Here is a 25,685-nt window from a genome sequence, read left to right as displayed (position 1 = left end):
CGACAGCCCGTTCGAGGCTTCTCATGGCTTGTGGCAATGCTCTAGGGTTTAGGGCACGCAACTGACATCGAACTGAGCATGCGATGCCTGAACGGGTCCGCTTACTCCTGCCACGGAGAGGAAACCGTTTTCGAAGTCTCCAATTCGTGTGAGTCGGAATGGCCAGCACCGGTATTCTCGTTTTTAAATCATGTGCTCCGTACTTGTGAGATTCACGGTATAGACAAGCGTTCATATCACATACATGGTCAGATTAGTGAAGTTGTCACGGCGTAAGCACTGTCGTTGCCGTAAAGGGACTAGAAGTATAAATACTGCGCTCTGTAAACACCATAATCCTATATTTAAGTCCACTAAAGGATGAAAAACTACCCTATAGGAATCTTCACTACCTCTGTACCGCAGCGGCCGAAGTTCTCTACTTGCTACGCCCGCAAGTTTATTAACCTTATCAACTGACCCAATCTTCTGCATTCGACTTTTTCTTCTGTATGTTTTGTATTCTGCAGTAACTCGATCCAATTAAGCACCGGTTATCTCTGCCCACGCAATAAGTGACCTGCCCATGAAGCTCCACATAACTTCCACTTAAGCTAAACTAGTATATCGTACCCCACACGTTTTACTTTTAAACCGTACTGCTGTATTATCATCTAAGGTTACGCCTATAATTTTCCGTCGATACTTAGACGTCGATAAATTACGGTGCATCTGAACTGTGGCTGTCCTGCGTGTGGGCGAGAAGGTACCGCCGCAGTCGTACAAAGATGAACAGGCACACAAGGGACCGTTCAGGGCAAGACAAACAGTATCAAGCCACAGTGTGAACGTCCCGCCAAGCAAACAGAAAAGGAGAAGGAGGGTGACGAACGAAAGGTGAAAAGCAGGAAAGTAAACCATAACGGAAAATTTGGCACACTCGACTGTAGTCGACGTCTACTTGCTGCGAAGCATTCATGATTTGTAGATAACGGCTGTATCAATAGTGCTACTGCTGTGTGGCGAACGGTTATGTAGAAATTATATACTGTAGTGTCGGGTGGATGTCTGATTTTCCCTTTATTCATCACTTCTCTCCACCTTGCAGGTTTCCGCAGAACTACTACGTCAAACTCTTGCCTTTGCTTCGTGTTGTCGACAAATTCGACTTCGCCCTGCCATCTGCTAGCTGCCTGGTTAGCTCAGATGGTAGAGCGGCTGCCCCGGAAAGGCGGTGGTCCCGGGTTCGAGTCCCGGACCAGGACGAATTTTTCTTCAACTATGAGGCTTTCCTTTCGAGGAACCCGTATTGGTTTCCTTTGTAGCAATTGCTACGAACGGGTGGATGTCTGATTTTCCCTTTATTCATTACTTCTCTCCACCTTGCGGGTTTCCGCAGAACTACTACGTCAGTGTTTATATTTATAATAAATAAGACACAATGTTTGTAGAAGCAAGATAGAAGACTGAATGCAAACTGAAACTCAGTGGCACATATATCCAGTGGCTCCAGTACGCGTAACCTAGTGTACTACTCATTGGAACGTGCCCAGTCGCCCCCGGGGTCCAAAATTTTAGTCTGTAGTACCAACGGGATCGGCCTTCCAAAACAGCGAGACCACCCCACCCATTCGAAAAAAAAAAACAAAAAATAAAGCTGCACTCGAAGAATGCTTTGCATTGGTTTTTATGTGGTGCTCTGAGTTTTCTGGTTTTTTGGATAGTTACGGTTACCTTTGACGACGATTGATTAACAAGACATCGGGTGAAGATTCAACGAGCCAGGCGCCTTACAGGTACGACATTTCTTTTTTGAAGACCTGACTATTACCCTGCCGCTACGGTGGTCGGAAGCCGAGAACATCGTCACGAGCCTTATGCTCGTCCAAACGTAACAAGCCATATGAATGACGCTACGGGCCGTAATGAAAAGCCTGGAGCCTTGCAAGCGTCACAGAGCTTCATAAAGCCGGCACGTTTGGTTCTCCCCAACTCAGAATCAACTTCAGCGAATTCAGGAATGATGGCTGATGGTGAGGCCGAGACCAAGAAACCTCGCCTAGAAGACAGCAAGTACGATGATAGAACATCGACTTATGAGCTAAGTGATGAAGAAGAGATGGGTGAAGATGCACCATTTACTGTGGTCACGTATAAGAAAAAGCGAGCCGAAGGCATTCCGGTTGTCTTTCGCCCAACAAGTGAAGGTGCTACTTTTTGGCAAGTAAATCCAAACCGAGTGTCTGCCGAAATAGTTTCTGCTGCCAAAGAAAAAGTACAGTCTTTCAGGACGACCAGAGACGGAAGTTTCAGTGTCAGCGTTGCTTCCTTAGCATCGGCGAAACGCCTTTTGATGCTCTCAAGTGTAGGCGGCCTGGAAGTCAAGCCATTCATCCCACAGTCGTACACGCGAAACGTTGGGAAAGTGAAACATGTGCCTCTGCAGTACACAGACGATCAACTCCTAGACTTCTTGAAAGACGCAGGAGTTATATCAGCACGCAGACAGATAAGGTATTCCCGCCAAGAAGATGGAGCAGTGAAGTCATATCCACTTCACACGGTAATCCTGACTTTCAGAGACGACCGCCCTATTCCTGGAAGAATTTACTTGGGTTTCACCAGTCACCCTGTCGAGGAATACCTAGGACCCGCACTTCGCTGCTATAATTGCCAGAGATTTGGGCACATGGCGAAAACCTGCCGTAGCACACGTCGATGCAAAATCTGCTCAGAAGACCATGACCACAAGGAGTGCAAGTCACTTCTTCAACCTAAATGTGCAAACTGTGCGGGGAACCATGCCGCCTCCTTCTCAGGCTGCCCACAGAAAAAAGCAGCGGCACAAATGCGTCGACATGAACTAATTCATGGAAGACAACCGCGACGCAATGAACCCGCACCAAACCTCGAGATCGTGCATCCAGTGCCAGATCACCCACCTCAGCGGGCACCGGAACCACCACAGCCAAGAGCACCAACAAGATATCCCTCCTCTAGAGAACAACCAACAGTGCAATCAAGAGACCAATCAAGAGGATCAGAGTCAAGCGCCCAGTCTTATGCATCAGTGCTACGGAAAACCACAGGACAACAGGCAGAAAGTAATACACAAGACAGCTCCTGTTCTCGCACACATTTCTCTCAGCGACCTTACGCATCTACTGCAGAAGTAACACCAGCTAATAGCGAACGTACCACAGCATCGGTGACACAACTGATTTTGCCGATGCTTTTCGCAGCTCTTAAGGCAATCCTATCTGCTTTGCCGGAAGCAAACAACCTACCAGAAGTAAAAGCCTTGTTGCCTCTAGAAGCACTGTTGTGTCAACAATCCGGGCCGAAACTGTGGCAGGCACTACATGAATAACCGCTACAAAAATGTCTCCATATTTCAGTGGAATGCCAACAGTCTTCGAAGAAAGTGCGCTGACTTTCGTAAACTGCTTGAACAATACAACTTCCCAATACTTTGCATTCAAGAGGCGGGAATCACTGACGACTTTCGCCTCTCGAATTATGTGATATATAAGACTTCTCGTCAAGGTGCTGTTAGCAGAGTGCTCCTGTGCGTCAGAAAGGACCTACCATCTTATCAAATTCAGTCCAGTGATTCAGACTTCCCAGAATTCATCGCATGTAAAGTATCCTTTGGCAAGCTCTGTATAACAGTGATTAATCTATATCTACAACCTTCAAACCGGGTTTCAGTAGAAGCGTTAGTGGATATCTTCAAAATAGCTCATTCTAATGTATTTATATGTGGCGACTTCAACGCACACAACATCATCTGGGGCAGTGATCATTGTGATGCACGGGGTAATGTTATTGAGTGCGCCATAGATAAATGCAACTTGACTGTTTTAAATGATGGGTCGCCAACATTCCTTCGTGGATATAATTACTCAAGCTGCATAGATGTTACCCTGTGTTCACATGATCTAGTGAATGGTGTGGGATGGACAACAGATATGGAAACGCGCGGAAGTGATCATTTTCCCATCCTTGTTAACCACCCTAGCATGCACTATGATATCAGGCGTTACAGCAGACTAACCAACTGGCAAGCTTTTCGGTACCGCCTAACGGATCAAGTTAACCAACATGCAACAGTGGAAAAATTTACAGAATTTTTGCAGGATAATATGAACATATTCACAAAGAAGGTCCCAATACCAAAAGATTATGCTGCAGTTGACGGAGAATATGAACACCTAAGAGCCATCCGACGCCGATCCGAACGAGCTTACCGACGGAGCGGAAGTTTGAGTACAGAAACGCTCAGAAAATACACAATGTAATGCGCAGACGAATGGAAAGCTTAGGCAAACGGCGCTGGCGCGATTTCTGCGGCACGCTGTCTCCTCACACGTCTGTCCCACGAATTTTTCTTGTAATTCGTTCTTTAAGCGGACCTGTAACACAAAGATTCCCATTTCGTGCTCTCGCTGTAGCCCGGGACACGTGTGAAATAATAGTTGCAGATGAATTTTGTGAGCTTATTTCGAGATCTGCTTTTTCATCCCAATGTGCAGAATTTGATATTTCAGTAGAGTTGGCTAAGCGAAAAATTACTGCTTGCTACTGGGCCCAACATCCTCAATTAGATCACACTTTCACATTAAGCGAGCTCCAATGTGCAATTGCATCATGTCGCCAAAAGTCCGCTGCTGGGCCGGACGGCATTACGTACAATATGCTAAGAAACCTCGGACCGACAGGTACAAATGCGCTCTTAGACATCTATAATAACTTATGGATAGAGGAAACTGTACCTGACTCTTGGAAAGTCGCTCGGATCATACCCATTTTAAAACCTGGTAGGACGCCCTTGTGCCTTGAATCCTTCCGCGCCATTAGTTTGACAAGTTGTTTATGCAAAGTAATGGAGAAAATGATTGACGCGCGACTTCAATGGTGGTGTAATGAGACGAATGTGTTGTCCAACTACTTAGTAGGTTTTAGAAAACATAGATGCACAATGGATGCAATATTAGATATAGTAACCTGTGTGGAGCACGAGCGTGCATGTGGAAACATGACTATAGCAGTATTCCTAGACATCAAGAGGGCATTTGACACTGTTAGTCACGTTCATATTTTGCTAAGCATGTTGGAACTTGGTCTGTCTGGCAGGTCCTTGCGATGGATTTCTGAATTTCTATCAGGTCGCAAAATATTTGTTCAGACGGGTGAAGGAAAGAGTGCTGAACATCTCGTCAAACAGGGAGTGCCACAGGGAAGCGTACTCAGCCCCTTCCTTTTTAACTGCGTCATGGCTGATTTAACACGAAGACTGCCATCACAGTTAAAGTTTTCTCTGTATGCAGATGATGTGTGTATTTGGACATCTGGATCTAATGCTCAACTACTCCAGATGGCATTGCAAGACGGCATAAATATCATCAACCAATTTTTGATGGAAAGAGGAATGGTACTATCACACGCAAAGGCTGCTGTATTGCCCTTCACTCGGAGGCAGTTAAAAAATTTCACTCTCAATCTGGAAGGACACCCTCTAATGATTGTCACACAGCATCGATTTCTTGGCGTAATACTTGATAGGCAGCTATCCTGGGCACCCCACTTAAAAAAACTCGAAAACGAGGTCAATGCCACAGTGACTGTACTTCGCAGACTTGCAGGCACATCATGGGGCGGATCAGTATCGTCCATGCTGACTGTTTACAATGCATTAATACGACAAAAAATTGCATATTCCGCGCCCATCTTACACGGACTTTCCCACACGTCAGAAGAGAGACTTCAAAGACTTTTAGCTAGAGGACTACGCCTATGTCTAGGAGTTCCACGAGCGACTTCGAGTTCTCTTGTAATAGCTGAGGCTCGCCAATCACCATTTCCAGTTATGCGAACTACAGAAACATGCCGGCATTATTTCCGTCTTCAAACCCAGCATAAAAACCACCCATTGGCTCTAGACATAATGAAACGAGATAGAAGTTATGTTCATATAGAAATTCAAAAAAATCTTCACATATTGCCAGGAAATGAATTTTGGAACTCAGACATCGAATATCCTCCATGGCTGCTTACAGTTCCAAAAATCGAATTGTCAGTAGAAGGAATATTCAGCAAAAGAGACATGTTCATTCAAGCTGCTCAACACCTCGCACTATACCAGATATATATGCGGTATTCAGGATACACACACGTCTATACAGACGGCTCCAGTACAGCAACCTCTTCCACTTCATCATTCATTATACCGCACCTCAACAAACAAGAATCATTTAAGTTATCTCGTGCGACTTCGTCCACAACGGCTGAACTGTTCGCAATCCTATGTGCGGTAAAATTTATATTGTCAGTAACAGAAGCGCAAAAATGGGTAATTTTCAGCGATTCACAGGCGGCTCTAACATCACTCTGCAGCACAAAGGGGAAAGCATTCAGCGACAGTATAATTTATGAAACACTTAAAAACCTCACAAAGGCAAGCGAAGCGAAACATGCAATAGCACTCCAGTGGATACCAGGGCATTGCAACATTCCTGGCAACACAGCAGCCGATGAAGCAGCACGACAAGCGCACCTGAAAGATGATACGGCTCCGCTCCCAATATCAAAAAATGAATTACGCTGCATTATAAGGACAACGTCTGTCAACATGTCTAGAAACACTTGGTTTGACCAGACTTCTAAGAGCTCTGACTTATATCATATTGATCCATTTATTGAATTCAAATTTTCATTGTCATTAGATAGAACTATGGAAACGCTTATTCATCGATTACGGCTAGGCACTGCCTACACAAAGCATTTCTTACACAGAATTGGCCGAGCGGAAACCCCCGAATGTGATTGTGGATTTGTAGATGAAGATATATATCACCTGCTTCTAGATTGCCCACATCACGACACACCAAGATGCCGACTTAAATCAGCGCTAAGTAAATTAGACCGCAGACCTTTCAGTTTAAGGAAACTTTTGGGCCCTTGGCCAACAACGGCCTTGCAGAAGAGCGCTTTAAAAGCACTAAAGACTTTTTTTAAAGACAGTGGCATCGTTGGACGTTATTAGTGCTTTCATTGTCCTGTTCATTTGAATGTCACTCTATATATCCATCTGTTTGGGAATTATGTTATGTTGACTGCTTTGTTGTGACTGTATGTGCTAATATTTTAACACGATGTATATACCACCCGCTCACTAGACAACGTGTTATTAGGCGACAGTATCGTTTGTACTTTTGAGACTTTCGACTACATAAGTGTGAAGACATTTGCCATGTATATTGTATGTACCCGCTGACCCGCTGACTAGAAAATGTGCTATTAGGCGACAGTATCGTTTGTACTATTGAGACTTCCAACTACATAGGTGTGGAGACATAGTGTGCTAAGTGTTATTAGGCGACAGTGTTATTAGGCGACAGTATCGTTTGTACTTTTGAGACTTTCGACTACGTAGATGTGGAGCCATAGGTGTGCTTGTGTGAAAAGACTATTTGATATGTAACCGTGCACCCTGAATGATGTATGACGGAACCACCCAAGAGATAAGGAGTAGCCGGCTCCTTAAATTGCGCGCCAACATCTCCTTATATCATATGAATAAAAAAAATGCTTTGCATTGCAATATACGGTTTGCTGCCCTTACTACGGGAGCTGGTGAAGGCGAGCAACACAGATGGGAAAGAAGTAGACCCCAGTCACAGGCACGCGATCACGGACGATCGCAGCACACGTTCAGCGCACGGTAACGGAAGAGGCCAGTCAGTGCTAAGGCCGTTTGCGCAAGTCGTTTCTTGCATTTGCTTTATCTATCCTCTATTCTTTCTCTCTTCAATTTCCCCTTACGACCCTCCCAGAGCGACGTATAGCAAGCAAGAATCTTTTCCGGTTAACCTCCCTGCTTTTCGCACTCCATTTCTCTCTCTCTCTCTTGCAAGTTCGCTGCTCTTAAGAATTGTAACAGTGCCTTCATTGCCCTCTGCTGCGACGGCTGATGAGGCCAAAATTGTTCATTCCGACAACAGTCGAACGCTTAGCTATATAGTTATTTCGAGAACACGACACCCTATGACAAGGCGTTGGCCGCAGACCGAGGCAGCTGATGATAGAACACGGCAAGCAAACGCCAAGAAGGCGCACGAGCCCAATCGCCAGCAAGGAAAGGACGCTCGCCCTGCAGACGGCTTGGCATGCACTAGCCATCCATTAACCACAAGGGCGAGCTATCCCGATCTAGTACTACTGGTGGTTGGAGGCAGTAAGATCTTCACAAATTGTTTCTGTCTTCTGTTGAGTCCGTACATAAATGTGGGTAAGTTGATACACTTTTTAGATGCTGGTCACCCCTGTGGTCGATAGACCCCGCTCTGCATCTCGGTCACTTCTTAATCTTACCGTGATCATCTTTCAACATTTGTATGAAGGAAAATTAATAAAGCAGCTGTATTGAACAAAAGGTACTATCATCCCATCAGTCGCTACTGGGCTCGTTGTGCGGGCATGGAAATTCTAACTGTAAGAGATGTATAGATAGAGAAGGAAGAGAGGAGATGTGGAAAGGGCAGGAGGTTATGCAAGTTGGCAACCTTGTACATCTGGAGAATGGAAAGGGCTATCAGAAAGATAAGAAGACAGCCAGTGCGCACGCAACCGCATGGGCACGTGCAGATAGCCAGTATCTATAAAGAGTGGATTACGAAAAGTTCAAAAGATTTCTATCAACGTGGTAGGCTTAAGTGCCAATGGCTTGTAAGCGCTACATAAATGCAACAGTCGTATCGTTTAATATGTTTTCCAAATAGTGACACGAAGAACGGTGCGAATGTTTGTGAACATGTATTGAAGCAGCGCGATGGGACAAGATCGAAAAACACACACAACAGGACAGCGCCACACCGTAAAATTGTTTACATCCTTAAGAATGAATAAGGGTATAAATGTGTCTGTTACTCACACCATGACACTTTTTTTTTTTAGGTGTAAGGGTGCGAGTACCGACTCACCTGATTTGCTTTTAAGAGTGTAAATTATTTTACAGATGTAGTCTGGTTGCGCTTGCTTTCTTGTCCTCGTTCCATCGCGCTGGTTCAATATACTTTAAAGATGAACCTGCTCGTCCAAATCAAGTTGTTTGTGAACACTTCCGGGGCTCCACGCTCTGTTAAATTTAGGCTGATGATATAACCTCGAAATAAAAACAAGTTAGGACAATATCACATCTTCATGCGAAAGAAAAGAGAGAGAGAGAAAGCCGTTTGAGAACTCCTACCTGGACAAACGCATCCTCGCAATTCAAGCATAACAAATAGAATAAATATTTCAGAAAATAACAAAGACAACGATCAAGCTTTTTCTTCCGCCGCCTGCTTTACCGCCGCGGGCATAAATAAAGGGTGGGCAAAGAAGAAAAAGGAAAAAGAAACCTCGCCACAGAAGGTCACACGAAGAAAGCAGCCAGCGAGAAAATGGAAAGACGAAAGAAACGAAAAAGCGGGGCCTGCTAATGTAATCGTCTTTTCTTGCTATTATTATTTTTTTTCTTGCTGGTCCACACACATGCACGCACTACTGCCGCACGCGCGATGCATATAACCTCTCGCCACCGTCGTGCGTCGCTATCTCGGGCGTCGTCGACGTCGGGGGTGATCGGTTCGGTGATCTGCGCGTTCCACCTTTCTCCTCGAACGGCTGTACCGCTCTGCACAGCGCCCGAAAAGCGGTCCGCCTCAGTTTTGTTAATGAAGTGTCCCAATCGCGCACACGCACACGCACGCACAAACACACTCGGCTCGATCCCATAGCGCCTGCGTGCCGGCTGCGCGAGAGACAATAAACGCGACAACGCTTCCACGGCTATAGCTGCGGGAAGGTTGCATGCAGCCGCCGCTGCTTCAACAGCCTCGACTGCGTCTAGGATATATACCTCCGGGCGAGGGTGCCAGTATACGTGCTTATCGGCACTTATTTTTTTTTCTTTTCACTCCTTTTCTTTTTTTTTTTTTACTCGCTCCACGCTCTATATGCAGTTGTTCGCGTGCGGCTCCTTTCTGTTCCGCGGGAAAGCAGGCAGTGCACGCCGAAGCGGGGCTACACGGTGGCGAAGGGGAGGCTGAAGTGGTATAAGGCCTTTGTGGAACGCGGACGAGGTCGAACGAGCCACACAACCCGCTTCCAGCTGCACGGCGTCGACGATCGGCGGAGACCGAAAGCGACGACGTCGCACGGACTCCGCGGGCGACGCTCCGAGCTGCATGCGTGTACCGCCGCCGATCGGCGACGACACGCCGCTGCCGATCAACGCTCTGTAGAGCGGAGCGAACCGCATAGGAGTCGGCTGTATGTCCGGTCCTCTGTCATTCATTCTCTCTCTGTCTGTCTCCCTCTCTCTCTCTCTCTCTCTCTATTCTCCCCCTATCTGCGGCGCTTATCGGTTTAGCGGCAATTCGGAGATGAGGGGCCGTAATTTTCCCCGCCGAACGACCCGCGATGTAGATTGATACGGCTTATAATGAAACGAAATTAATGTGGTGAGACTTGGGTGTGACGGCGTGCGCGACGTAACGCGCTAACTCCTTGACCGCATAGCACAACGCCGACGACGTCCGCTCGGCGACAGTGCTGTAATAGCGGAGATTTGCAGGATGTCTCCATCCTCCTAGATTGGATCTAATAGGATTGTAGCACGATCGGTATCCTTCAGCTGCGAAGCTTTGTTTCCTAGGTACCTCCATTGGTTTCGGCTGAAAGTTCGTGCTTGCTGTTTTTTTTTTGTTTAGTTAGGTGTCAGCTTTTCGTTCTTAAATGAATCCCACCTTGTGGGCACCTGCAGAACTCACCCGGTTCATTGATGTTCCTGCATTTTGATATGTCGACTAATTACACACTCTACCATCTACTAGCCCCCTGGTAAGCTCACTGAATAGAAATGCCTGCGTCAGAAAGCTGTGGTTCTGGCCTAGATTCCCGGACTATAGATATTACTTTTTTTTTCAACTGCGAAGCATTCTTTTCAACTAAAATATTTGAGTTTACTTTTACGCTTCATGCGAGATTCAGGAGTACGGCGAATTTTCATCGCAACTAATTCGTTAGCGTGCCCATCAATGCGCCCGCAACGTTAATCATTTTCCTAATGGCGACAACCTATTTTGCTTTCCACAGTGTCTTCTCGCTTGCTGTACAATTTTCATCTAAGTGAATTATCAGGACTCAGCTAAGTACCTCGCCATTGTCGTTAAACGATCTCTTCACTCGTCCATCTCCAATTATACGCAGGTAACCCAGATGCGGTGCGTGTCCCCCTTTTCCCTCAGGGCTGAAAACGCGCTGCCTGACTCTCCACATGTGCATGCTGTCGGTCTGGCCGCACACGACACAGACGAGGCCGATCGTCAACACAGACCTCGATAGTGTGAACGGGGTCAAGCGTGGAGAAAGGCCGAGGTAACACAAACGCGTATCGCATCGTCCCTTCAACAGCCCGGACTTGAGGCCACACTAAGAATACGGCCCGCAGGTGGCGGCGTCGTGCTGAGAGGAACGCCAAAAGCGCAACGAACCGCCGCCGAACCCGATGGCTTCTCCTTCGCACGGCCGCTGGCCGTAGCTGAAACGCAAACGTTACGCTTTTCGGCCATCGTACCGCGCGGCGAACGGAAGTGCAGTGCTTGCTCACCGCATCACCGCCCGGAAGAGACTCGCTTGTTTACCGCTGACCGGTTGTGCAGGCCCGAGCGCGGCTGCAAGTTCCGCTCGCTCCTTCCTGCCTCCGAGTCCCACGCTCTCCGGCGTGACGAGCTGCGCCGGTCATTGAAATATTGCGCACCCGATCGGATTTGAGTACATGCCCCGGGGAAATCGCAATGCGACTATGTACTAAGATTCAGGAGTTCATCGAAGTGGTCATCGAAGTCATCGAAGTGGAGTTCATCGAAGTGAACGGAAGCAAATGCCTACCGCTTAGTATGGACTTTTCACGGCTTGCAAGTGGAACACGCCCGTCTCCTATTGCGATCTGGTCTACGTTAAGCACGCGCAGTGCTACGGCGCTGTATGCATGATTGCCGAGTTCACAACAATAGAAACCACAGAATATTGCTTGAATTCATACAAAACACAGGTCTTACAGCACACATATAATACACAGCATACATAATGCCGGAAGGCAAGAAGTCTTGATTGCAATAAAAAAATTTTATAACGTACTTAATGGATCACATTCGCTGGCAGCTAGCATTGTTGCTAAATAGCTTCCTGCGCGATGGACAGGAAATACAACCCATAGCTTGGGTAGCACACGGTTGGCCACAAAATATTGTGGGCCACAAGTGCCGTGAAAGAAACTGATTTGTTTCTTGGTAGAAATACAGGGAATTGATTTAAGAAGTGCGACCTGCAGCTTCGATGTGCAAACTCAAGAGAAGATGCTGCGCACGTGAGCCTCATCCTTCCCTCTTTCTTTTTGTATGTGTGTGGTATCGTGCACCGCTAACTTCTGTCCTTGGCCGTACTTATATTTTAATCGTTGTCGAGCATCAGCAGAGGTTAAGCAGCGGACATTCCGCTAGTTACATAACGACACTCCAAAGCAAACGCTTGCTTCGCAAAAGCAAGCGCTTCACGAATTGCAAATCAAGCGCGCGCTCCGCTTGCGCCAGACTTTTCGAATGCTCCTGTGCCGCGCTGTGTCGTTGCCAGTAGCAAAGCTGTACAATACGCCTCAGCCGGGACCTTGTAAAATTCACTTGGTGACATCAGCGGGAAGAAAGTGCAGGTAGACGCAACGTGCTTAATTCAAACGCAAGGGTTATCGTTGTCGTTGCTGAGTCAGCGACGTCTTGCCGTCTTCTCAAAACGATGATGGCGTCTTGAGCGTGCCGTCACGCCACGTGCTATAGAAAGATTCGCGCTAAGTCGGTGGGATCCTAAAGCGTGGTGTGTTTCCACTCCCTTCCGCCTTCGTCGCACTGTACGCGTACAGACATTCCAACGGGCCTCAGTAGACAAAAATCAGGCATGTCATTACCGCGTCATACTTAACGCAGCCTAAACGAACTACGCGTTTAGTGCGAAATTTTGTGGACAGACAAGCCAGTGTGCTCTGTGTGCAACGTTACTGAGCATTTGCATCACGGACCATGCGACTGCTGCCCCTTACTAGTCAGAGACAAAAATATCTGATAGACGCCCTGCGCTTGCGACGTGACTCGAGCTTAAGAGCTTCGGGACATTCCCGGCCCTCGCAGAAGAGCCATCGGCGCGCTGTTTGTTTCGAAAACGTTGCTGGTGTTCCTGAGGTATGCAGGCCTTAACGAAACTTTGTGAATAGATTTATTGCGAATGTGCCGTTTGTGTGTTTATGTGATTACTGTGCATACCATAGTTATTTCAGGTGGTCAGCCAGGCTGACACATCCAGCTTTCTTTTTTAAATTTAATGTCGATCCGTCTCTCTCCTAAAACTCTTATTAAACTTCGTGAGCGACGCTTACGAATGAAAACAGAAGCTTTCAACTTGAAATTGAACACATATATCTAAATAAATATTGAGAAAAGATCTATAGGTATACAGCAAGCTTACGGAGAAGAGAACAAGTAATCCGTGGTACGGTGGAGAAGAAAAAAAAAAACGAAAAACGAAAAATATAAAGCCGTCAAACCGGAAAGTTTGCGGCCATTCGATATTGACATTCTACCACCTACTTACCACGGCATCATAAATAGTGACATCATGCGGCTGGAGATAGTTAACTGTCTATTAGTTTGAACAGAACACAGTGCATTAAAAAAAACAAGAATACTGCCTGGTATTTTCTCGTCATTTTCTGTACAACGAGGGTTCAGGCAGGCGCAAGTAAACTGAAATTTGTGAACGCACAATGACGTCATAAGTGTCTCATTTAAACACGACGCCACGCTTGCGCTGAGCAGACGGGTGACTGATTACAAGGCTACTTACTCCCATAAGAAACTTAGAACGCCGTAAAGATGTGGGACCAAGAAAGTGGCACACAACATAAGCGCTCATTCTGCCATTTTATTCGTCCCTCGTCTTTACTGCGCCCTGTTTCTTACGAGAATTAAATACCAGCTAACCAACCTTTACATCCTATTGCAAGGCTATTTAGTCACACGTTTCCTCTGGTGTAACCTATAACGGTGTGCAAATAAATTGGCATTTCCGGAAGTTAGACGAAATATCTGATAAAAGAGACAGTTGGTATTGATTCAGTGTAAGAACAGTAGCGTTTTTTTTAGCGCCTGTGAAATGTTCTTCTTTTGTCCCTGAATGCGTTGTGCTGCGTTAGTATATCGAATAGTTCCCGGAAGTGACAGTGTAGAGCTACGATACGATCCCAGTGCAACACCGCCGTAGCAATTTGCAGAAGTGAAGTTAAAATAAATATTAAGCTGAAGCAAAGTGAAATGATTACCGTTAAATAATGTGATAATTGGAACACCCGAGTAAACAGCTCACAAGAAGAACACCAGAGGGAGAAGTGAAACGTCAGCGCTGGCTTCAAACTTGAAAGTTGTTGGAAATCAGCCAGTCGCAAGTTTGAAATCAGCGCTGTGCTTGCGCGTTTCCGTTCTCGTTGACTTGCGCGCGCTGTTTGATGTCTTGGCCATGGATTGGCCTACCAACTCCACAAAGCTGCAACACATCTAAGATAATTCAGCCTTCCGGCTTGACGCGATGAGCTGTCCGCTGCGGCATTGGAGACCAGCAATGTTCAATACTTACAGCTACATCTACGCTAAGAACAACCTAATAGAATCACCAAGGAAAGAAAAGCCGCCGAATAAAAATTGAAACCAGCATAATTGCGGCGGCAGTCTTAACGAGCTGTTTGTGAAATGCTGTGCAATGGCGCACTATTTTTTATTATTATATAATTTTCTTTATAGGTGCAAGATCATGTGGGCTTCTTTTATTACCACGTTGTTAAAGAAACGTAGCAGGCCCATTGAGCTAAGCGTTGTGCAGTTTGGTGGTTAGGGCGGGTTTTAGCACATTGCCAGGCATTTAGTTGCCTATTTGCCACCAACCGCCCTGTAAAATTTTTTTGTACGTCTGAATGAGTGCATGGATAAACATTTTCTTCTTCTAAAACGATAAAAAAGAAAAGAAGAAAACAATGGAAATCATGCACTCTCCTGAGTGATCAATTCTTGGACCATGGCCGTTTCGGGATATTGCAAGGAGTGTATTATGAGCTATGCGGTTTTATTTTTTAGATCTTTGTTTAAACTACACTGTTCATTTTTTCTTCCTTCTTGTTCTTCTTTTTTGTTCGTTGTTGTTCAGTGTACCTAGCCTCAAAGTACTGAGAAAGTACGAGTTTGCACTTTATGGTAGCTGTTCAGCATCACGCTCAAGCGTGACATTACGTCATCCACGGTTTGTTTCGTTCTTTTTCGTGTACATCAGTATTTTTATTTTTTGAGTCATTCTCATCACTCACAGCGCTTGGCTCACAAGTGAGAGAGAGCGAGAGAGAAGGATGCATAGAAAGGCAGGGAGGTTAACCAGAGGCAGTTCCGGTTGGCACCCTGCACGGGGATAAGGTTGAAGGGGGATAAAAAGAGAATTGCAAGTAGCGTGAAGCACATGCCTCCATCCCCCTTTCCCCCAGCTAAATCGGTCGAACTGGTCCTGGTGAAGATAGCGCGGAAAGAAAAAAGTAGCTGACCTGTCCATGTAGGTTATAGTTGGGCGTCGTCAGTAGAAGTGTAGCCTGTCAATTCACGTTTTGTGATGTGAGGTGCGTGACCTCGCTCATGATGACAGGGTATACAGGGGTGAATCTCCGTCAAGCTGCCACCGAGGTGAAGCGCCGTTGAGCGTCGTGACACGACGGAGCCCATGAGGTTGTTCATTGATGGCGGGACCAGCTGACAACCAGCTCTCTCGAGTTGCCTGTAACTGTCACGATGCCGGCAAGTAATCGTAGGTTGCGGCGGACGTTCACTAAACAGAAGCGGGAAAGCCTCCACGGAGATTGAAATAGCGGCAATGTTTTGCACGGCAGAACGCTGCGGTAGCCGGGGGACTGGTAGCGGTGCGGAAATGAAAGCGGTGAGACCGAGAACCGTGAAAATAAGTAGCAGCATTATTTCCTTTCTTTCTTTCTTTCTTTCTTTCTTTTTCTTTCTTTCTTTCTTTCTTTCTTTCTTTCTTTCTTTCTTTCTTTCTTTCTTTCTTTTCTTCCCTTTGTTTCTCTCTTTCTCACTCTTTATTTCTTGACGCTGCTTGTTTTAAAATATATATATATATATATTTAGCTTTTTCTAATGAAATGGTGGAAAAGTCCGGCGTGGACTCCAGAAATTGAAAATATTTCTGTATTTATATTCACATTAATAAACAAATTACTACAACGCATACTACAAACAATTATTACAACGCATCACCTTTTAAGCTTGTTGTTACGACGATGTTGTTAATGCTGTTACGACGTACAACGCGCAAGGAAGTTCAAATGAACGGACAAAACAAAAAGAAATACTGGGGCTTCACGTGACGAAAGCTCGGCTTGATTATGAGGCAAGCCGTAGCGGGGGACTCTGGACTAATTTTGATCATCTTGAGTTTGCTTAACGTGCACCTAAGTCTAAGTAAACTATAGCTTTGTTGTATATTGGATGTGACTGTATTGGATCTTGGATAACATGTTAGCGCAGGCTAAGACAAGGGCAGATGTAGTGCGCATCGTGCTGTCCCTACGTCTCCCCTCTCTCCTTGTTTGCCAGCGCTAAAATGTTATAGACCAGAGTTCTTACATTTCGCTCCCCACTGAAATGCGGCCACCGCCACCGGGATTGAACCCACCTCTCCAGCAGCGCAGTGCCACAGCCACTAAGGTATCGCGAAGTGGTAATTGATTGACGAAGCCATGAATGCTCACAATATACTTGAAATCACACTCTAAAGAAAGTTTACACCCATTGGTGCGTATATTTGCTCCACAACCATATCGTCATCTGTCTTGCCCGCATTTCTTTTCTTTAACGCTGCGAGTCCGATACTTCCCAGTCACGAACGGCATGCGCGTTATCAGCATGACAGATCATTCTCGACAGCAAAGTATCGAGCGCAGTGTTTTCAAGAAAGGAAACGCAAGCAAGACGGATGACGATTATTGCTCTGTGGCAGATATACACTCCAAAGGGTGCAACTATTTTTAGAGTGTATAGATGAAGGAATGACAAAAGCCTTTAGCATCGATTGGTGGCGTTCGACATCTCGAAACAACGTAGACGATATGATCCACGCTGCAACGGAGAGTTCTGCACGATTGATTTGCCCCATCTGTAGCTGTTTAACGTGCTCCCGATACACGGCACATGAGGGCGCACTCTTGCCTTTCGCCTTCATCGAAATGCGGCTGCTGCAGCCGGCGATTGCAGCCGCGACTTAGGGCTCACCGGTAGAACACCAGGTATCTATTAAGTCACTTTGGCGCGTTAGTCGGAGGTAACATTATAAAACGTATAGTTGACATGGTGGCAAGGCTAATAGGCGAGGAGCACTGAACGGAAACGATCGACCTACTCTAACCGGGTGTTTCGAGGACCAAGGCTGGATTATCATATACCACGTGCAGTCTAATGACAAGATCGCATCAAAACGCAGTTCTGTATAGCAACTCCTTCTCTATACGGAAGTAGCGTCCGATGAGGGCGGACACTCCATGAAAACGATATAGCTGCGTCCATCACTCAAGTGCACAAATTATAAGGCTCATCTGTCGGATACTATCTGCTCCAGAAGTTTCCATACGATGTGAGGCGTTACAAGTCTAGCGATAAGCAATGAGATAAGGCGACGACACAATCATTTGTTCTTCAGTTGAAGCCTGTTGTCTTTTTTTTCTTTTTTTTAGTATGATGGCTTAAATTTTACACTAAGGTATCAAATGGGCCTGAAAGCTTGTGCGAACATTTCAGTCACACAAACAAGCACATGTCTGATATACAAGCAATTTGATTCAAGCGTAAAAAAAAAAGACATACGTTGCGGTAATGAGTGGTCAAACAACAAGGTACGATGAAGTAGTGGCTTACCTCTACGGGAATACGGTGCCGACCAGCTTCGGAATCTGCGAAGGCAAAAGAAAATAACGTGTCAGGATATTTGCGTGCGAAGATGTCGAGATAAAGCTCGACACTGTGTTAACTGCACTTGAATTTCTATATATATATATATATATATATATATATATATATATATATATATATATATATATATATATATATATAACGTGTCAGGATATTTGCGTGCGAAGATGTCGAGATAAAGCTCGACACTGTGTTAACTGCACTTGAATTTCTATATATATATATATATATATATATATATATATATATATATATATATATATATATATATATATATATATATATATATATATGTATATATATATATATTAATTCCTGCTCTGTGAATTACACTAACCACGCATCTTCAAAGATTCTCTGTTAGGTGTTGCACGCTGCACCTTGTTGCATCTTCGTTGTATCTTCGTTGTGTTTCATAACATAAATCTGAAGGAGCGGCCAGCACTTTTGATTAATCCGAGCAACTTGTCTCCAAATAGATAGATCGAGGGAGAACGCAAAACATAAGCGTGCGCTGCAAGCACAAAGGTTGCTTCCCATTTCTCCAGAAAAGATACAGTCCCGCATAGGGGACATTAATCCGTTGCTGATCCTTTGTTTTCTTGTTGGAAATCAGATGTATAGCTGATGGTACAGTGGTCGGAGATACCCACTCATATCTTTTTTGTCCATTCGTGTAAGCGTAAGTACGCTTATCATATAAAATTTCTGAAGCATGGTTTGGATAAAGAGTGCGTACACATTCATGCTTTATATATATATAATACTATAGTCAGTCGTCATCCGCGACGTTAAAGCGTCGAAGTTGTGAATTAAGGTGAGGTATATAAAATACACAAAACACATTTTCGAAGTCATAGTGACATGGTCAAAAGTTACTTTCACAGCTGTTCAGCGGAGACCCACAATTCCTTCGCTAGAAATTGAGACTGTTTATGGGAAACCATGGGTGTGGTGCTGCGGGTATACTTCGCCGACGCACTTATTGAAATAAAGGAACACATTGCCTTATACTGCGCGCATAGCTATGGCTACTTGTAATGTCCACGTTTACGCGGTACTTGCTTCAAAGCCGTTCTTTCTTGCGCAAGGTTTTGCAATTTTCATGAACACTCCCAGTTCAAGTATTGCGACCTTTCAGGCGGAAAATACGCCTACAAACAAAAGCAAAACGAAAAAAAAAATACAGCACCGCAAACCTGAGCAATCATGCTGCAGGATAGATTGACTCAAAATTATTCTGTGGCAAAGAATTATGAGCTTCTTTTTTATTTGTTCGTTTCTTTTGAACCATATGACGCGCTGACTTCGATCTCCGGCACATCATCCTGTGACCCCGTCGCTCTAGACGACTACCGGTCAGTTCGCTAGGTCGCGTGTCCTAACAGGGTGACCCCTTTCCAGGGTTCGGCGGGACGCAAAGCCGCGAGCTGTCGGTGACTAAGAACGCAAACACGACGACGAAGGCGTATAGTGGCTCGCCTTATAGCTGCCTCGCACATCACCAGCCCGCGACACTGATGACCCTTCGATGACGTTGATTAGCCACGCCGGTGACGCCGTTGTACTCGCAACTGACGGACGCTCCGGCCGGATATGTGCTTCGGCAGGGAACGTTGACGGCTGGAGTCAAGTTGCGCAACGAGCAAGCGGTGCAACGGTGCGCTTTCTGCCCGCTAACGCCTGCCCGAATGCAAGCTGCTTCTCACGCTTCGTTGGCATGGAACAAAAGAAAACTTTCCCTACAGCGACGCTATAAAAACACACTTTACGGTGGAATATTGTCATCAACAAAGACGCCGTGCACAAAGCTACAAATAATAGGGAGTTTTATAAATATAACGTCCCGAAGCGCGGCATTGCGTACTCGAAAATTAAGAAAAAAAAAAGAAGAATTGGTAAAATCATTGGGCTTTACGTTGGGAAACCACGATCTGATCATGAGGCACATCGTAGTTGGGGACACCGAATTAATTTTTGACCAGTTATACCGCGCGTGCACTTAAGTTTAAGTACACGAGTGTTTTGGAATCACACCCACATCAAAATGCGGCCGCAACCGCAGCCGCCATGGTCGAACCCGCGACCTCGACTTCACCAGTGCAACGCCATAGGCACAAAGCTAACTACCACGGTGGGTTCTAAAGGCCAGTCTCCTTTGCATATGCAATTCGCGTTCTTTCCTACACTTGACCGATAGCGTTCTCTAACTCTATAGGTCTCCATGCCAATATATTCAGGGAAGTAGATGATCGTTGTCTGAGTGAACAGACAGTACTAGAACGCCGTCCCTACCGATCATCGACTCAGACGGCAGTGAAGGCACTTTTATGCTTTCTGAGAACGTCTGGTTTGTACGCGCGGCTTTGACTAGTAGTGTCCGCACATGTCTCTATAACTCTCTCTCTCCGTTCTCTTCCCCATCTCCCTTCCCCCAGCGTGGGGTATCCAACCGGACTCTTGACTGGTTAACATCCCTGCCTTCCTTATATCCCCCCCCCTTTCTCTCTCTAGGTCCTCTGTTTCCAAAACTCGCTATTAACGCTGCCTACATGCTTTATGTTGATATTTCGTTCGCGTGCAGAGATACTGCGTAGGAAGATACAGAGGTACGTTTCTCGAGAGGTCAGGAGCCAAAAACACTTTGCTCGTTAGACAAAAAGAAAAGTCAATTTGTTAGAACGGAGGTGGACAGATAAAAAGCACGTTTCCTCGGCAAGTGCACGGGTTCGTTCGGCCCGTAATCGAGGTGCATAGCAGCGCTACGGCTTACATCAGCCTGCTCCGGCAGACTGCCGGGCTTCGCGGGGTACACAGTCCCATTCGGCGAGCGTGTATATATACGCGGCTTGTGTGCTCGGATATGGCGCAAATGGGTTAACGAGTAAAAAAAGACCCGCCGGCCACTGTGTGGGAAACGAGCCGCGGACCGGCAGGCATATGCGGCGCCGATCGGCCCGGCCCGACCGACCTGCCGGAGAGAATATAATTTCGCAATCCTACGCTGCTCAACTTGATCGGCAGCGCGCGCGCGCGGCGGTTGCAAAAGGGAAGCGTTTGAACTCTCGCCTTCGCTTCGCCAAACCGTCTCTTACCGCGCTGCCGCAGTCAAGCAGACACGCGCGTATACCCACGCGAACTGGCGGTATAAAGAACACTGTGGCGGAACGCGGAGAGCGCGCGTTCGAGCACGATTCCTGTCAGGATGAACGGATCTCGCATTGGAGGTGGTCAACGTCGGAGCCGTCTCTCGCGCTCCCTCCTTCCTCGACCTGAGGCAGGGGCTGACTGCTCTGACGTTTGCCTCGTCTGTCTGGAGGACTCGTGACTGGTTTGGCTTTCCTTTGCGGAGTGCGAGGAGCGATCGGTGTCTGCCTTTCAGTTTGTTCTGGGGTTTTCCTGCTTTGTTTACTGAGCCGCCTTACATGCATGCACAATACCTCACATCTCTCCCAGATCTCTCCGCCAAAAACCACACACTTTATTCCAGACTTCTTTCTTTCTTTCTTTCTTTCTTTCTTTCTTTCTTTCTTTCTTTCTTTCTTTCTTTCTTTCTTCTTCTTTCCGCAGTGACGGTTTAATTCGGCTAGAATACATAAACCCTCGCCGAGGAGCAGGAGAACGAGACAAGAAGCTATAAAGAAACCTGCCTGCATAGGGCCGCGCGCATGCCACACCTGCTACTACATTTTGACGCCAAACGTCGTGATACCTATACACGATTTACACAAAATAAATAATAAAAATAGAGTAAACAAAGGAAGCAACGCCGGGAAGGGGTGCGCCGCACGGTTTCTGGCAGATTGTGAAACGAAGCGAGACGAAGTCAGCTGGTGGGCGAATTTGATCCGCCATATAGATTTCGCCGGTGTTTGGCTGGTCGCTCCGAGAATACGCGGCGTGAGTACACACGCCCACCGTGTAGTGCTGGATCGAGATCCCGCGTTACGCCGGCGTTCGTTGCCTGGCGCAATGAGCGGCCGCGGCAACCACCCTTAACTGCCATAATGGAAAAAGCACGGAGATAGATAGATAGATAGATAGATAGATAGATAGATAGATAGATAGATAGATAGATAGATAGATAGATAGAGAGAGAGAGAGAGAGAGAGAGAGAGAGAGAGAGAGGGGGGGGCAAGAAAGGCAGGGAGGCCGACCAGACGAGCACCCGGTTTGCTACCCTACACTGGGGTGGGGGAAAGGGGAATAGAAAGAGGAAATGAGGGCGAGAGTGTGCACTGAGTGCGTGCGGGAGGATGCACAGGGACACTGAATGACTGACGTACTAAGTGGTCCAGTCCATTAGCTGTGCGCAACCTAAGCATTAACTTGCAAACGGAAGAGTTGCGTAAATACAACTTTCACTTCAGAATTCCTTACTTTGGGTCGCTGTTGTTCGAACGGATTTATTTTCCCGTTTCCTTTGCTCTCTTTTAGTCATCAAGGATTGACGAACGAAAGAGTGGTCCTGAAACGTTAAGTGTTAGCCCATGAGGCCATTCTCCCGAAGGCAAGCCAGAACTGTATAGCAAGTAGCCGATTCCGTTGACGGTATGTAGCGTCCAACGAGTGGCGTTCACTCTCGAAATGCGTGAATCATGCTTTCGCAAGTGCCGAACGAAGCCCCGCTCGATGTTCAGCCAATGCCTTTTTTTTTTGATTGACTACCAAAACGCATAACCCTGTCTTCTTTCGAGATCTCCGGCATGTGCTGAAAATATCGGAGGCTCATTAGAATGTAATACTCGTACATACGCGTTGAAAGAACGCCACTCGCGGCTTATCTGCCCTCGTGATCTCTCAAGCATTGACTTCTGCTAATTTCTCCTTTTTTTTCCAATAAGCGCTTCGCGTAACTACGGAAGCCAGCGTTTTATTATTGTTATCCTTTCTTTTTTCGAAAGATAAGCCGAATTCCCTGCCGCACCGAACATGCAATAATAATGAGGGTCGTACCCGTACGTCCGCAACGACCGACCATGTCATTGTCCTTCCGCACACGATCCACTTTACCACACGTCTGCGCCGGGCCCTCTAATCGAAGTCAACGATCTTCACGCTTCGTCGCCGGCCGCAGGCGCCCGAGTCGCGCACACCGACGGGGCCCGTCGCAATCCAGAGCGGTGTCGCATGATCGATGCCTAATTGGCTTCGTCCGCCGCCGATCCCTTTCGATCGGCCAAGTCGCGTCGCACTAGCGGCGTTCCAGCGCCTACCGCAAAACACGCCACGCTGCTGTCTCATCGTCGTCGTCTCGGCTTAAGCGGTGACGAGAAGCCCAGCTGAGCCGTGTCGAGCCGCACCATGCAGAGCTAGCTGCCACTGAGCGATCCTTATCCGTTTCAACGTACACCGGCCGGTAGCATACAATTCGTCGCCCGCGTGGTCTTACGCAGAACGTCCCCGTTCACGTTCGCGGCCAGCCATATCGAGCCTGCCAGCGACCGCCGTTTCGTAGTCAATTACTCTTCCCACCAACGAGCCCCGCAAGAGCGAAGGGGCTTATCGGTATACTGATTTGTATTGGATTCCGACACCGCTCCCTTTGCGGTCCCTCGTCAACTCGTTTCGGAAGTAGCGAGAGCACAAGGGTGGAGCTCGACGGTGCGGTTTGCGCATTCGTGGCACGCCGGGAGCAACTGGCGATGGCGGAATTCACGAAGGGCAGGCGAATCGCGCGACGCCAACGAGTTGCGAAAGGAACAGTCCTTCTTTCTCGGCCTCCGCGAAATATCGAAGCAGGCATTTCTTATAGCCAAACAATGTCGCCTCCACTAGGGCCGGTAATCACGATGGATTCATTACGTTGACTCGAGTTCGATTCGAAGATTTTCGCGCTTGTTATCTGCATAAGGAACGCGAACAGATCGAGTTGTGAACAGTATGTGCCAAGATGGCGGTGAATAAGAGTCACAGCAGCGATTCCAGAGAGATCGCAAAGTTTCGAGCGGCCCGACAATGTGCATACTAATGTGGCCACACGAGTCTGGCGAAAAACCGAATGATTTTTCGGGCCGTCGCTATAAGCCTCGCCCTTGTCTTACTGCCGACAACACTATGCAACAATAAGCGTCAGATTTCTACCAATCTCAATAGTGTAAGCGCGAAGGCAGGCAGTTCGTATCAAGTAGCGACAATGCCGTAGGCTGGCAGAGGTTACTGTAAACGAAAAAAAGAAGTCATCCTCAAGTTACTGTAAACGGCGGTACTGTAAGGCCCCGCTGCTCAAGGCTAACACTTCGACTATTCAGGAGGAGGCACGGGAGTTTACAGGTGGCCCCCTTGCCAAAATTTCATCGAATTCAATTTCCTGCTCAACTTCTGCGATGTGAAGAGAACAGAAGTGTTCAACATGACATGGCTGAAGGTCCATCTGAGTGCCCAGATGCCCAGGAGGCCTTGATATGCTATATACAGCGTGCACACACACACACACACACACACACACACACACACACACACACACACACACACACACACACACACACACACACACACACACACACACACACACACACACATATATATATATATATATATATATATATATATATATATATATATATATATATATATATATATATATATATATATATATATATATATGTGTATATATAGATATATACGCGTAAATGAAGCATGGAGACATACATGCCTAAGAAAACGTCTTCTTCTTCTAAACTACTGTTTTGTCAGCACTGAATCGCATTTTAATTGATCTACAAATGACGCACAGTCAAGAAATAATGCGTTACGAGCATTTCTGCAGTTTTAAACAAAATTGAATAAGTAAAAAATACCCGTGGCCATGAGTTCTGCGCATTGCTTATCTGACTCATGTTGCCTCATTATTTTTGTGCTAAAGAATGACGACAACTGCTGCGATTCGAAGACAGCCTTATACTGCATAGTTAGTAGAGGTCTCTATCGATCATACTCATAGATCACGTTTACGCGGTCAATAAAGAAGGTCACTGCACGCTTTATATACGGATCAATAGATAATGACATGAGCGGTAACTTTATACACTGCCAGGCACAATTGTGAGTACAAAAAAAGAGTGAAACGTATAATTATTTCTTTCGAAAGGAGCTCCTTGCCTCTTTCCTCAGATTTCAGAAAAAGAAAAAAAGAAGAGAGAGGAAAACACAGTGAGACAACTCTACGACGGGGGCACGAACGCGTATATCATCATCCCCCCCAAAAAAATTTTAACCTGGCGTCATAATACGATCGCGGGCGAAGGCATAGCACCCGCTTCTGTCTATTTCTCCGGGAACTCAAGAGCACAGTGGCAGCACGATGAATTATTAATTAATCGCACCCAACCCTCTTTCCTTCCGCAGTAACGCATGCTGTTCGGAGAGAATCGACTGATGGGTAAAAAAAAAGAAAATACGAGAAAGAAAGGAAGAAAGAAGCAAGAAAGAGACACGTATACACTTCATGATCGAATTACGCCTGCCACGGGTCGACGCGGGAGGTATAGGGCACACACACACACACGCAGCTCCGTGTCTTCGATGGACGCGCTCTTCAATCACTTTCAATACTCGCCCAGTTTTTTTTTTTCGTTTTTTCCCTCACCGCGTACCTAGCGCTCTGCC

The 25,685-nt window shown here is 46.5% G+C and overlaps 1 protein-coding gene across 1 annotated transcript in view; it reads right to left on the bottom strand.

The window, feature by feature from the left end:
- LOC142585237 (uncharacterized) overlaps nucleotides 1–25,685 on the bottom strand; it is a 200,274-nt gene that overhangs the window by 82,016 nt on the left and 92,573 nt on the right. The window contains exon 2 of the mRNA XM_075695834.1: nucleotides 18,024–18,058. Coding sequence (XP_075551949.1) covers nucleotides 18,024–18,058 — 35 coding nt within the window. The remainder of the gene's footprint in view (nucleotides 1–18,023; nucleotides 18,059–25,685) is intronic.

Source organism: Dermacentor variabilis, chromosome 6 (assembly GCF_050947875.1).
Source record: "Dermacentor variabilis isolate Ectoservices chromosome 6, ASM5094787v1, whole genome shotgun sequence".
Classification (NCBI taxonomy): domain Eukaryota; kingdom Metazoa; phylum Arthropoda; class Arachnida; order Ixodida; family Ixodidae; genus Dermacentor; species Dermacentor variabilis.
The sequence above is the reverse complement of the archived record's forward strand: the minus strand, read 5'-3'. Positions and strand labels throughout refer to the sequence as shown.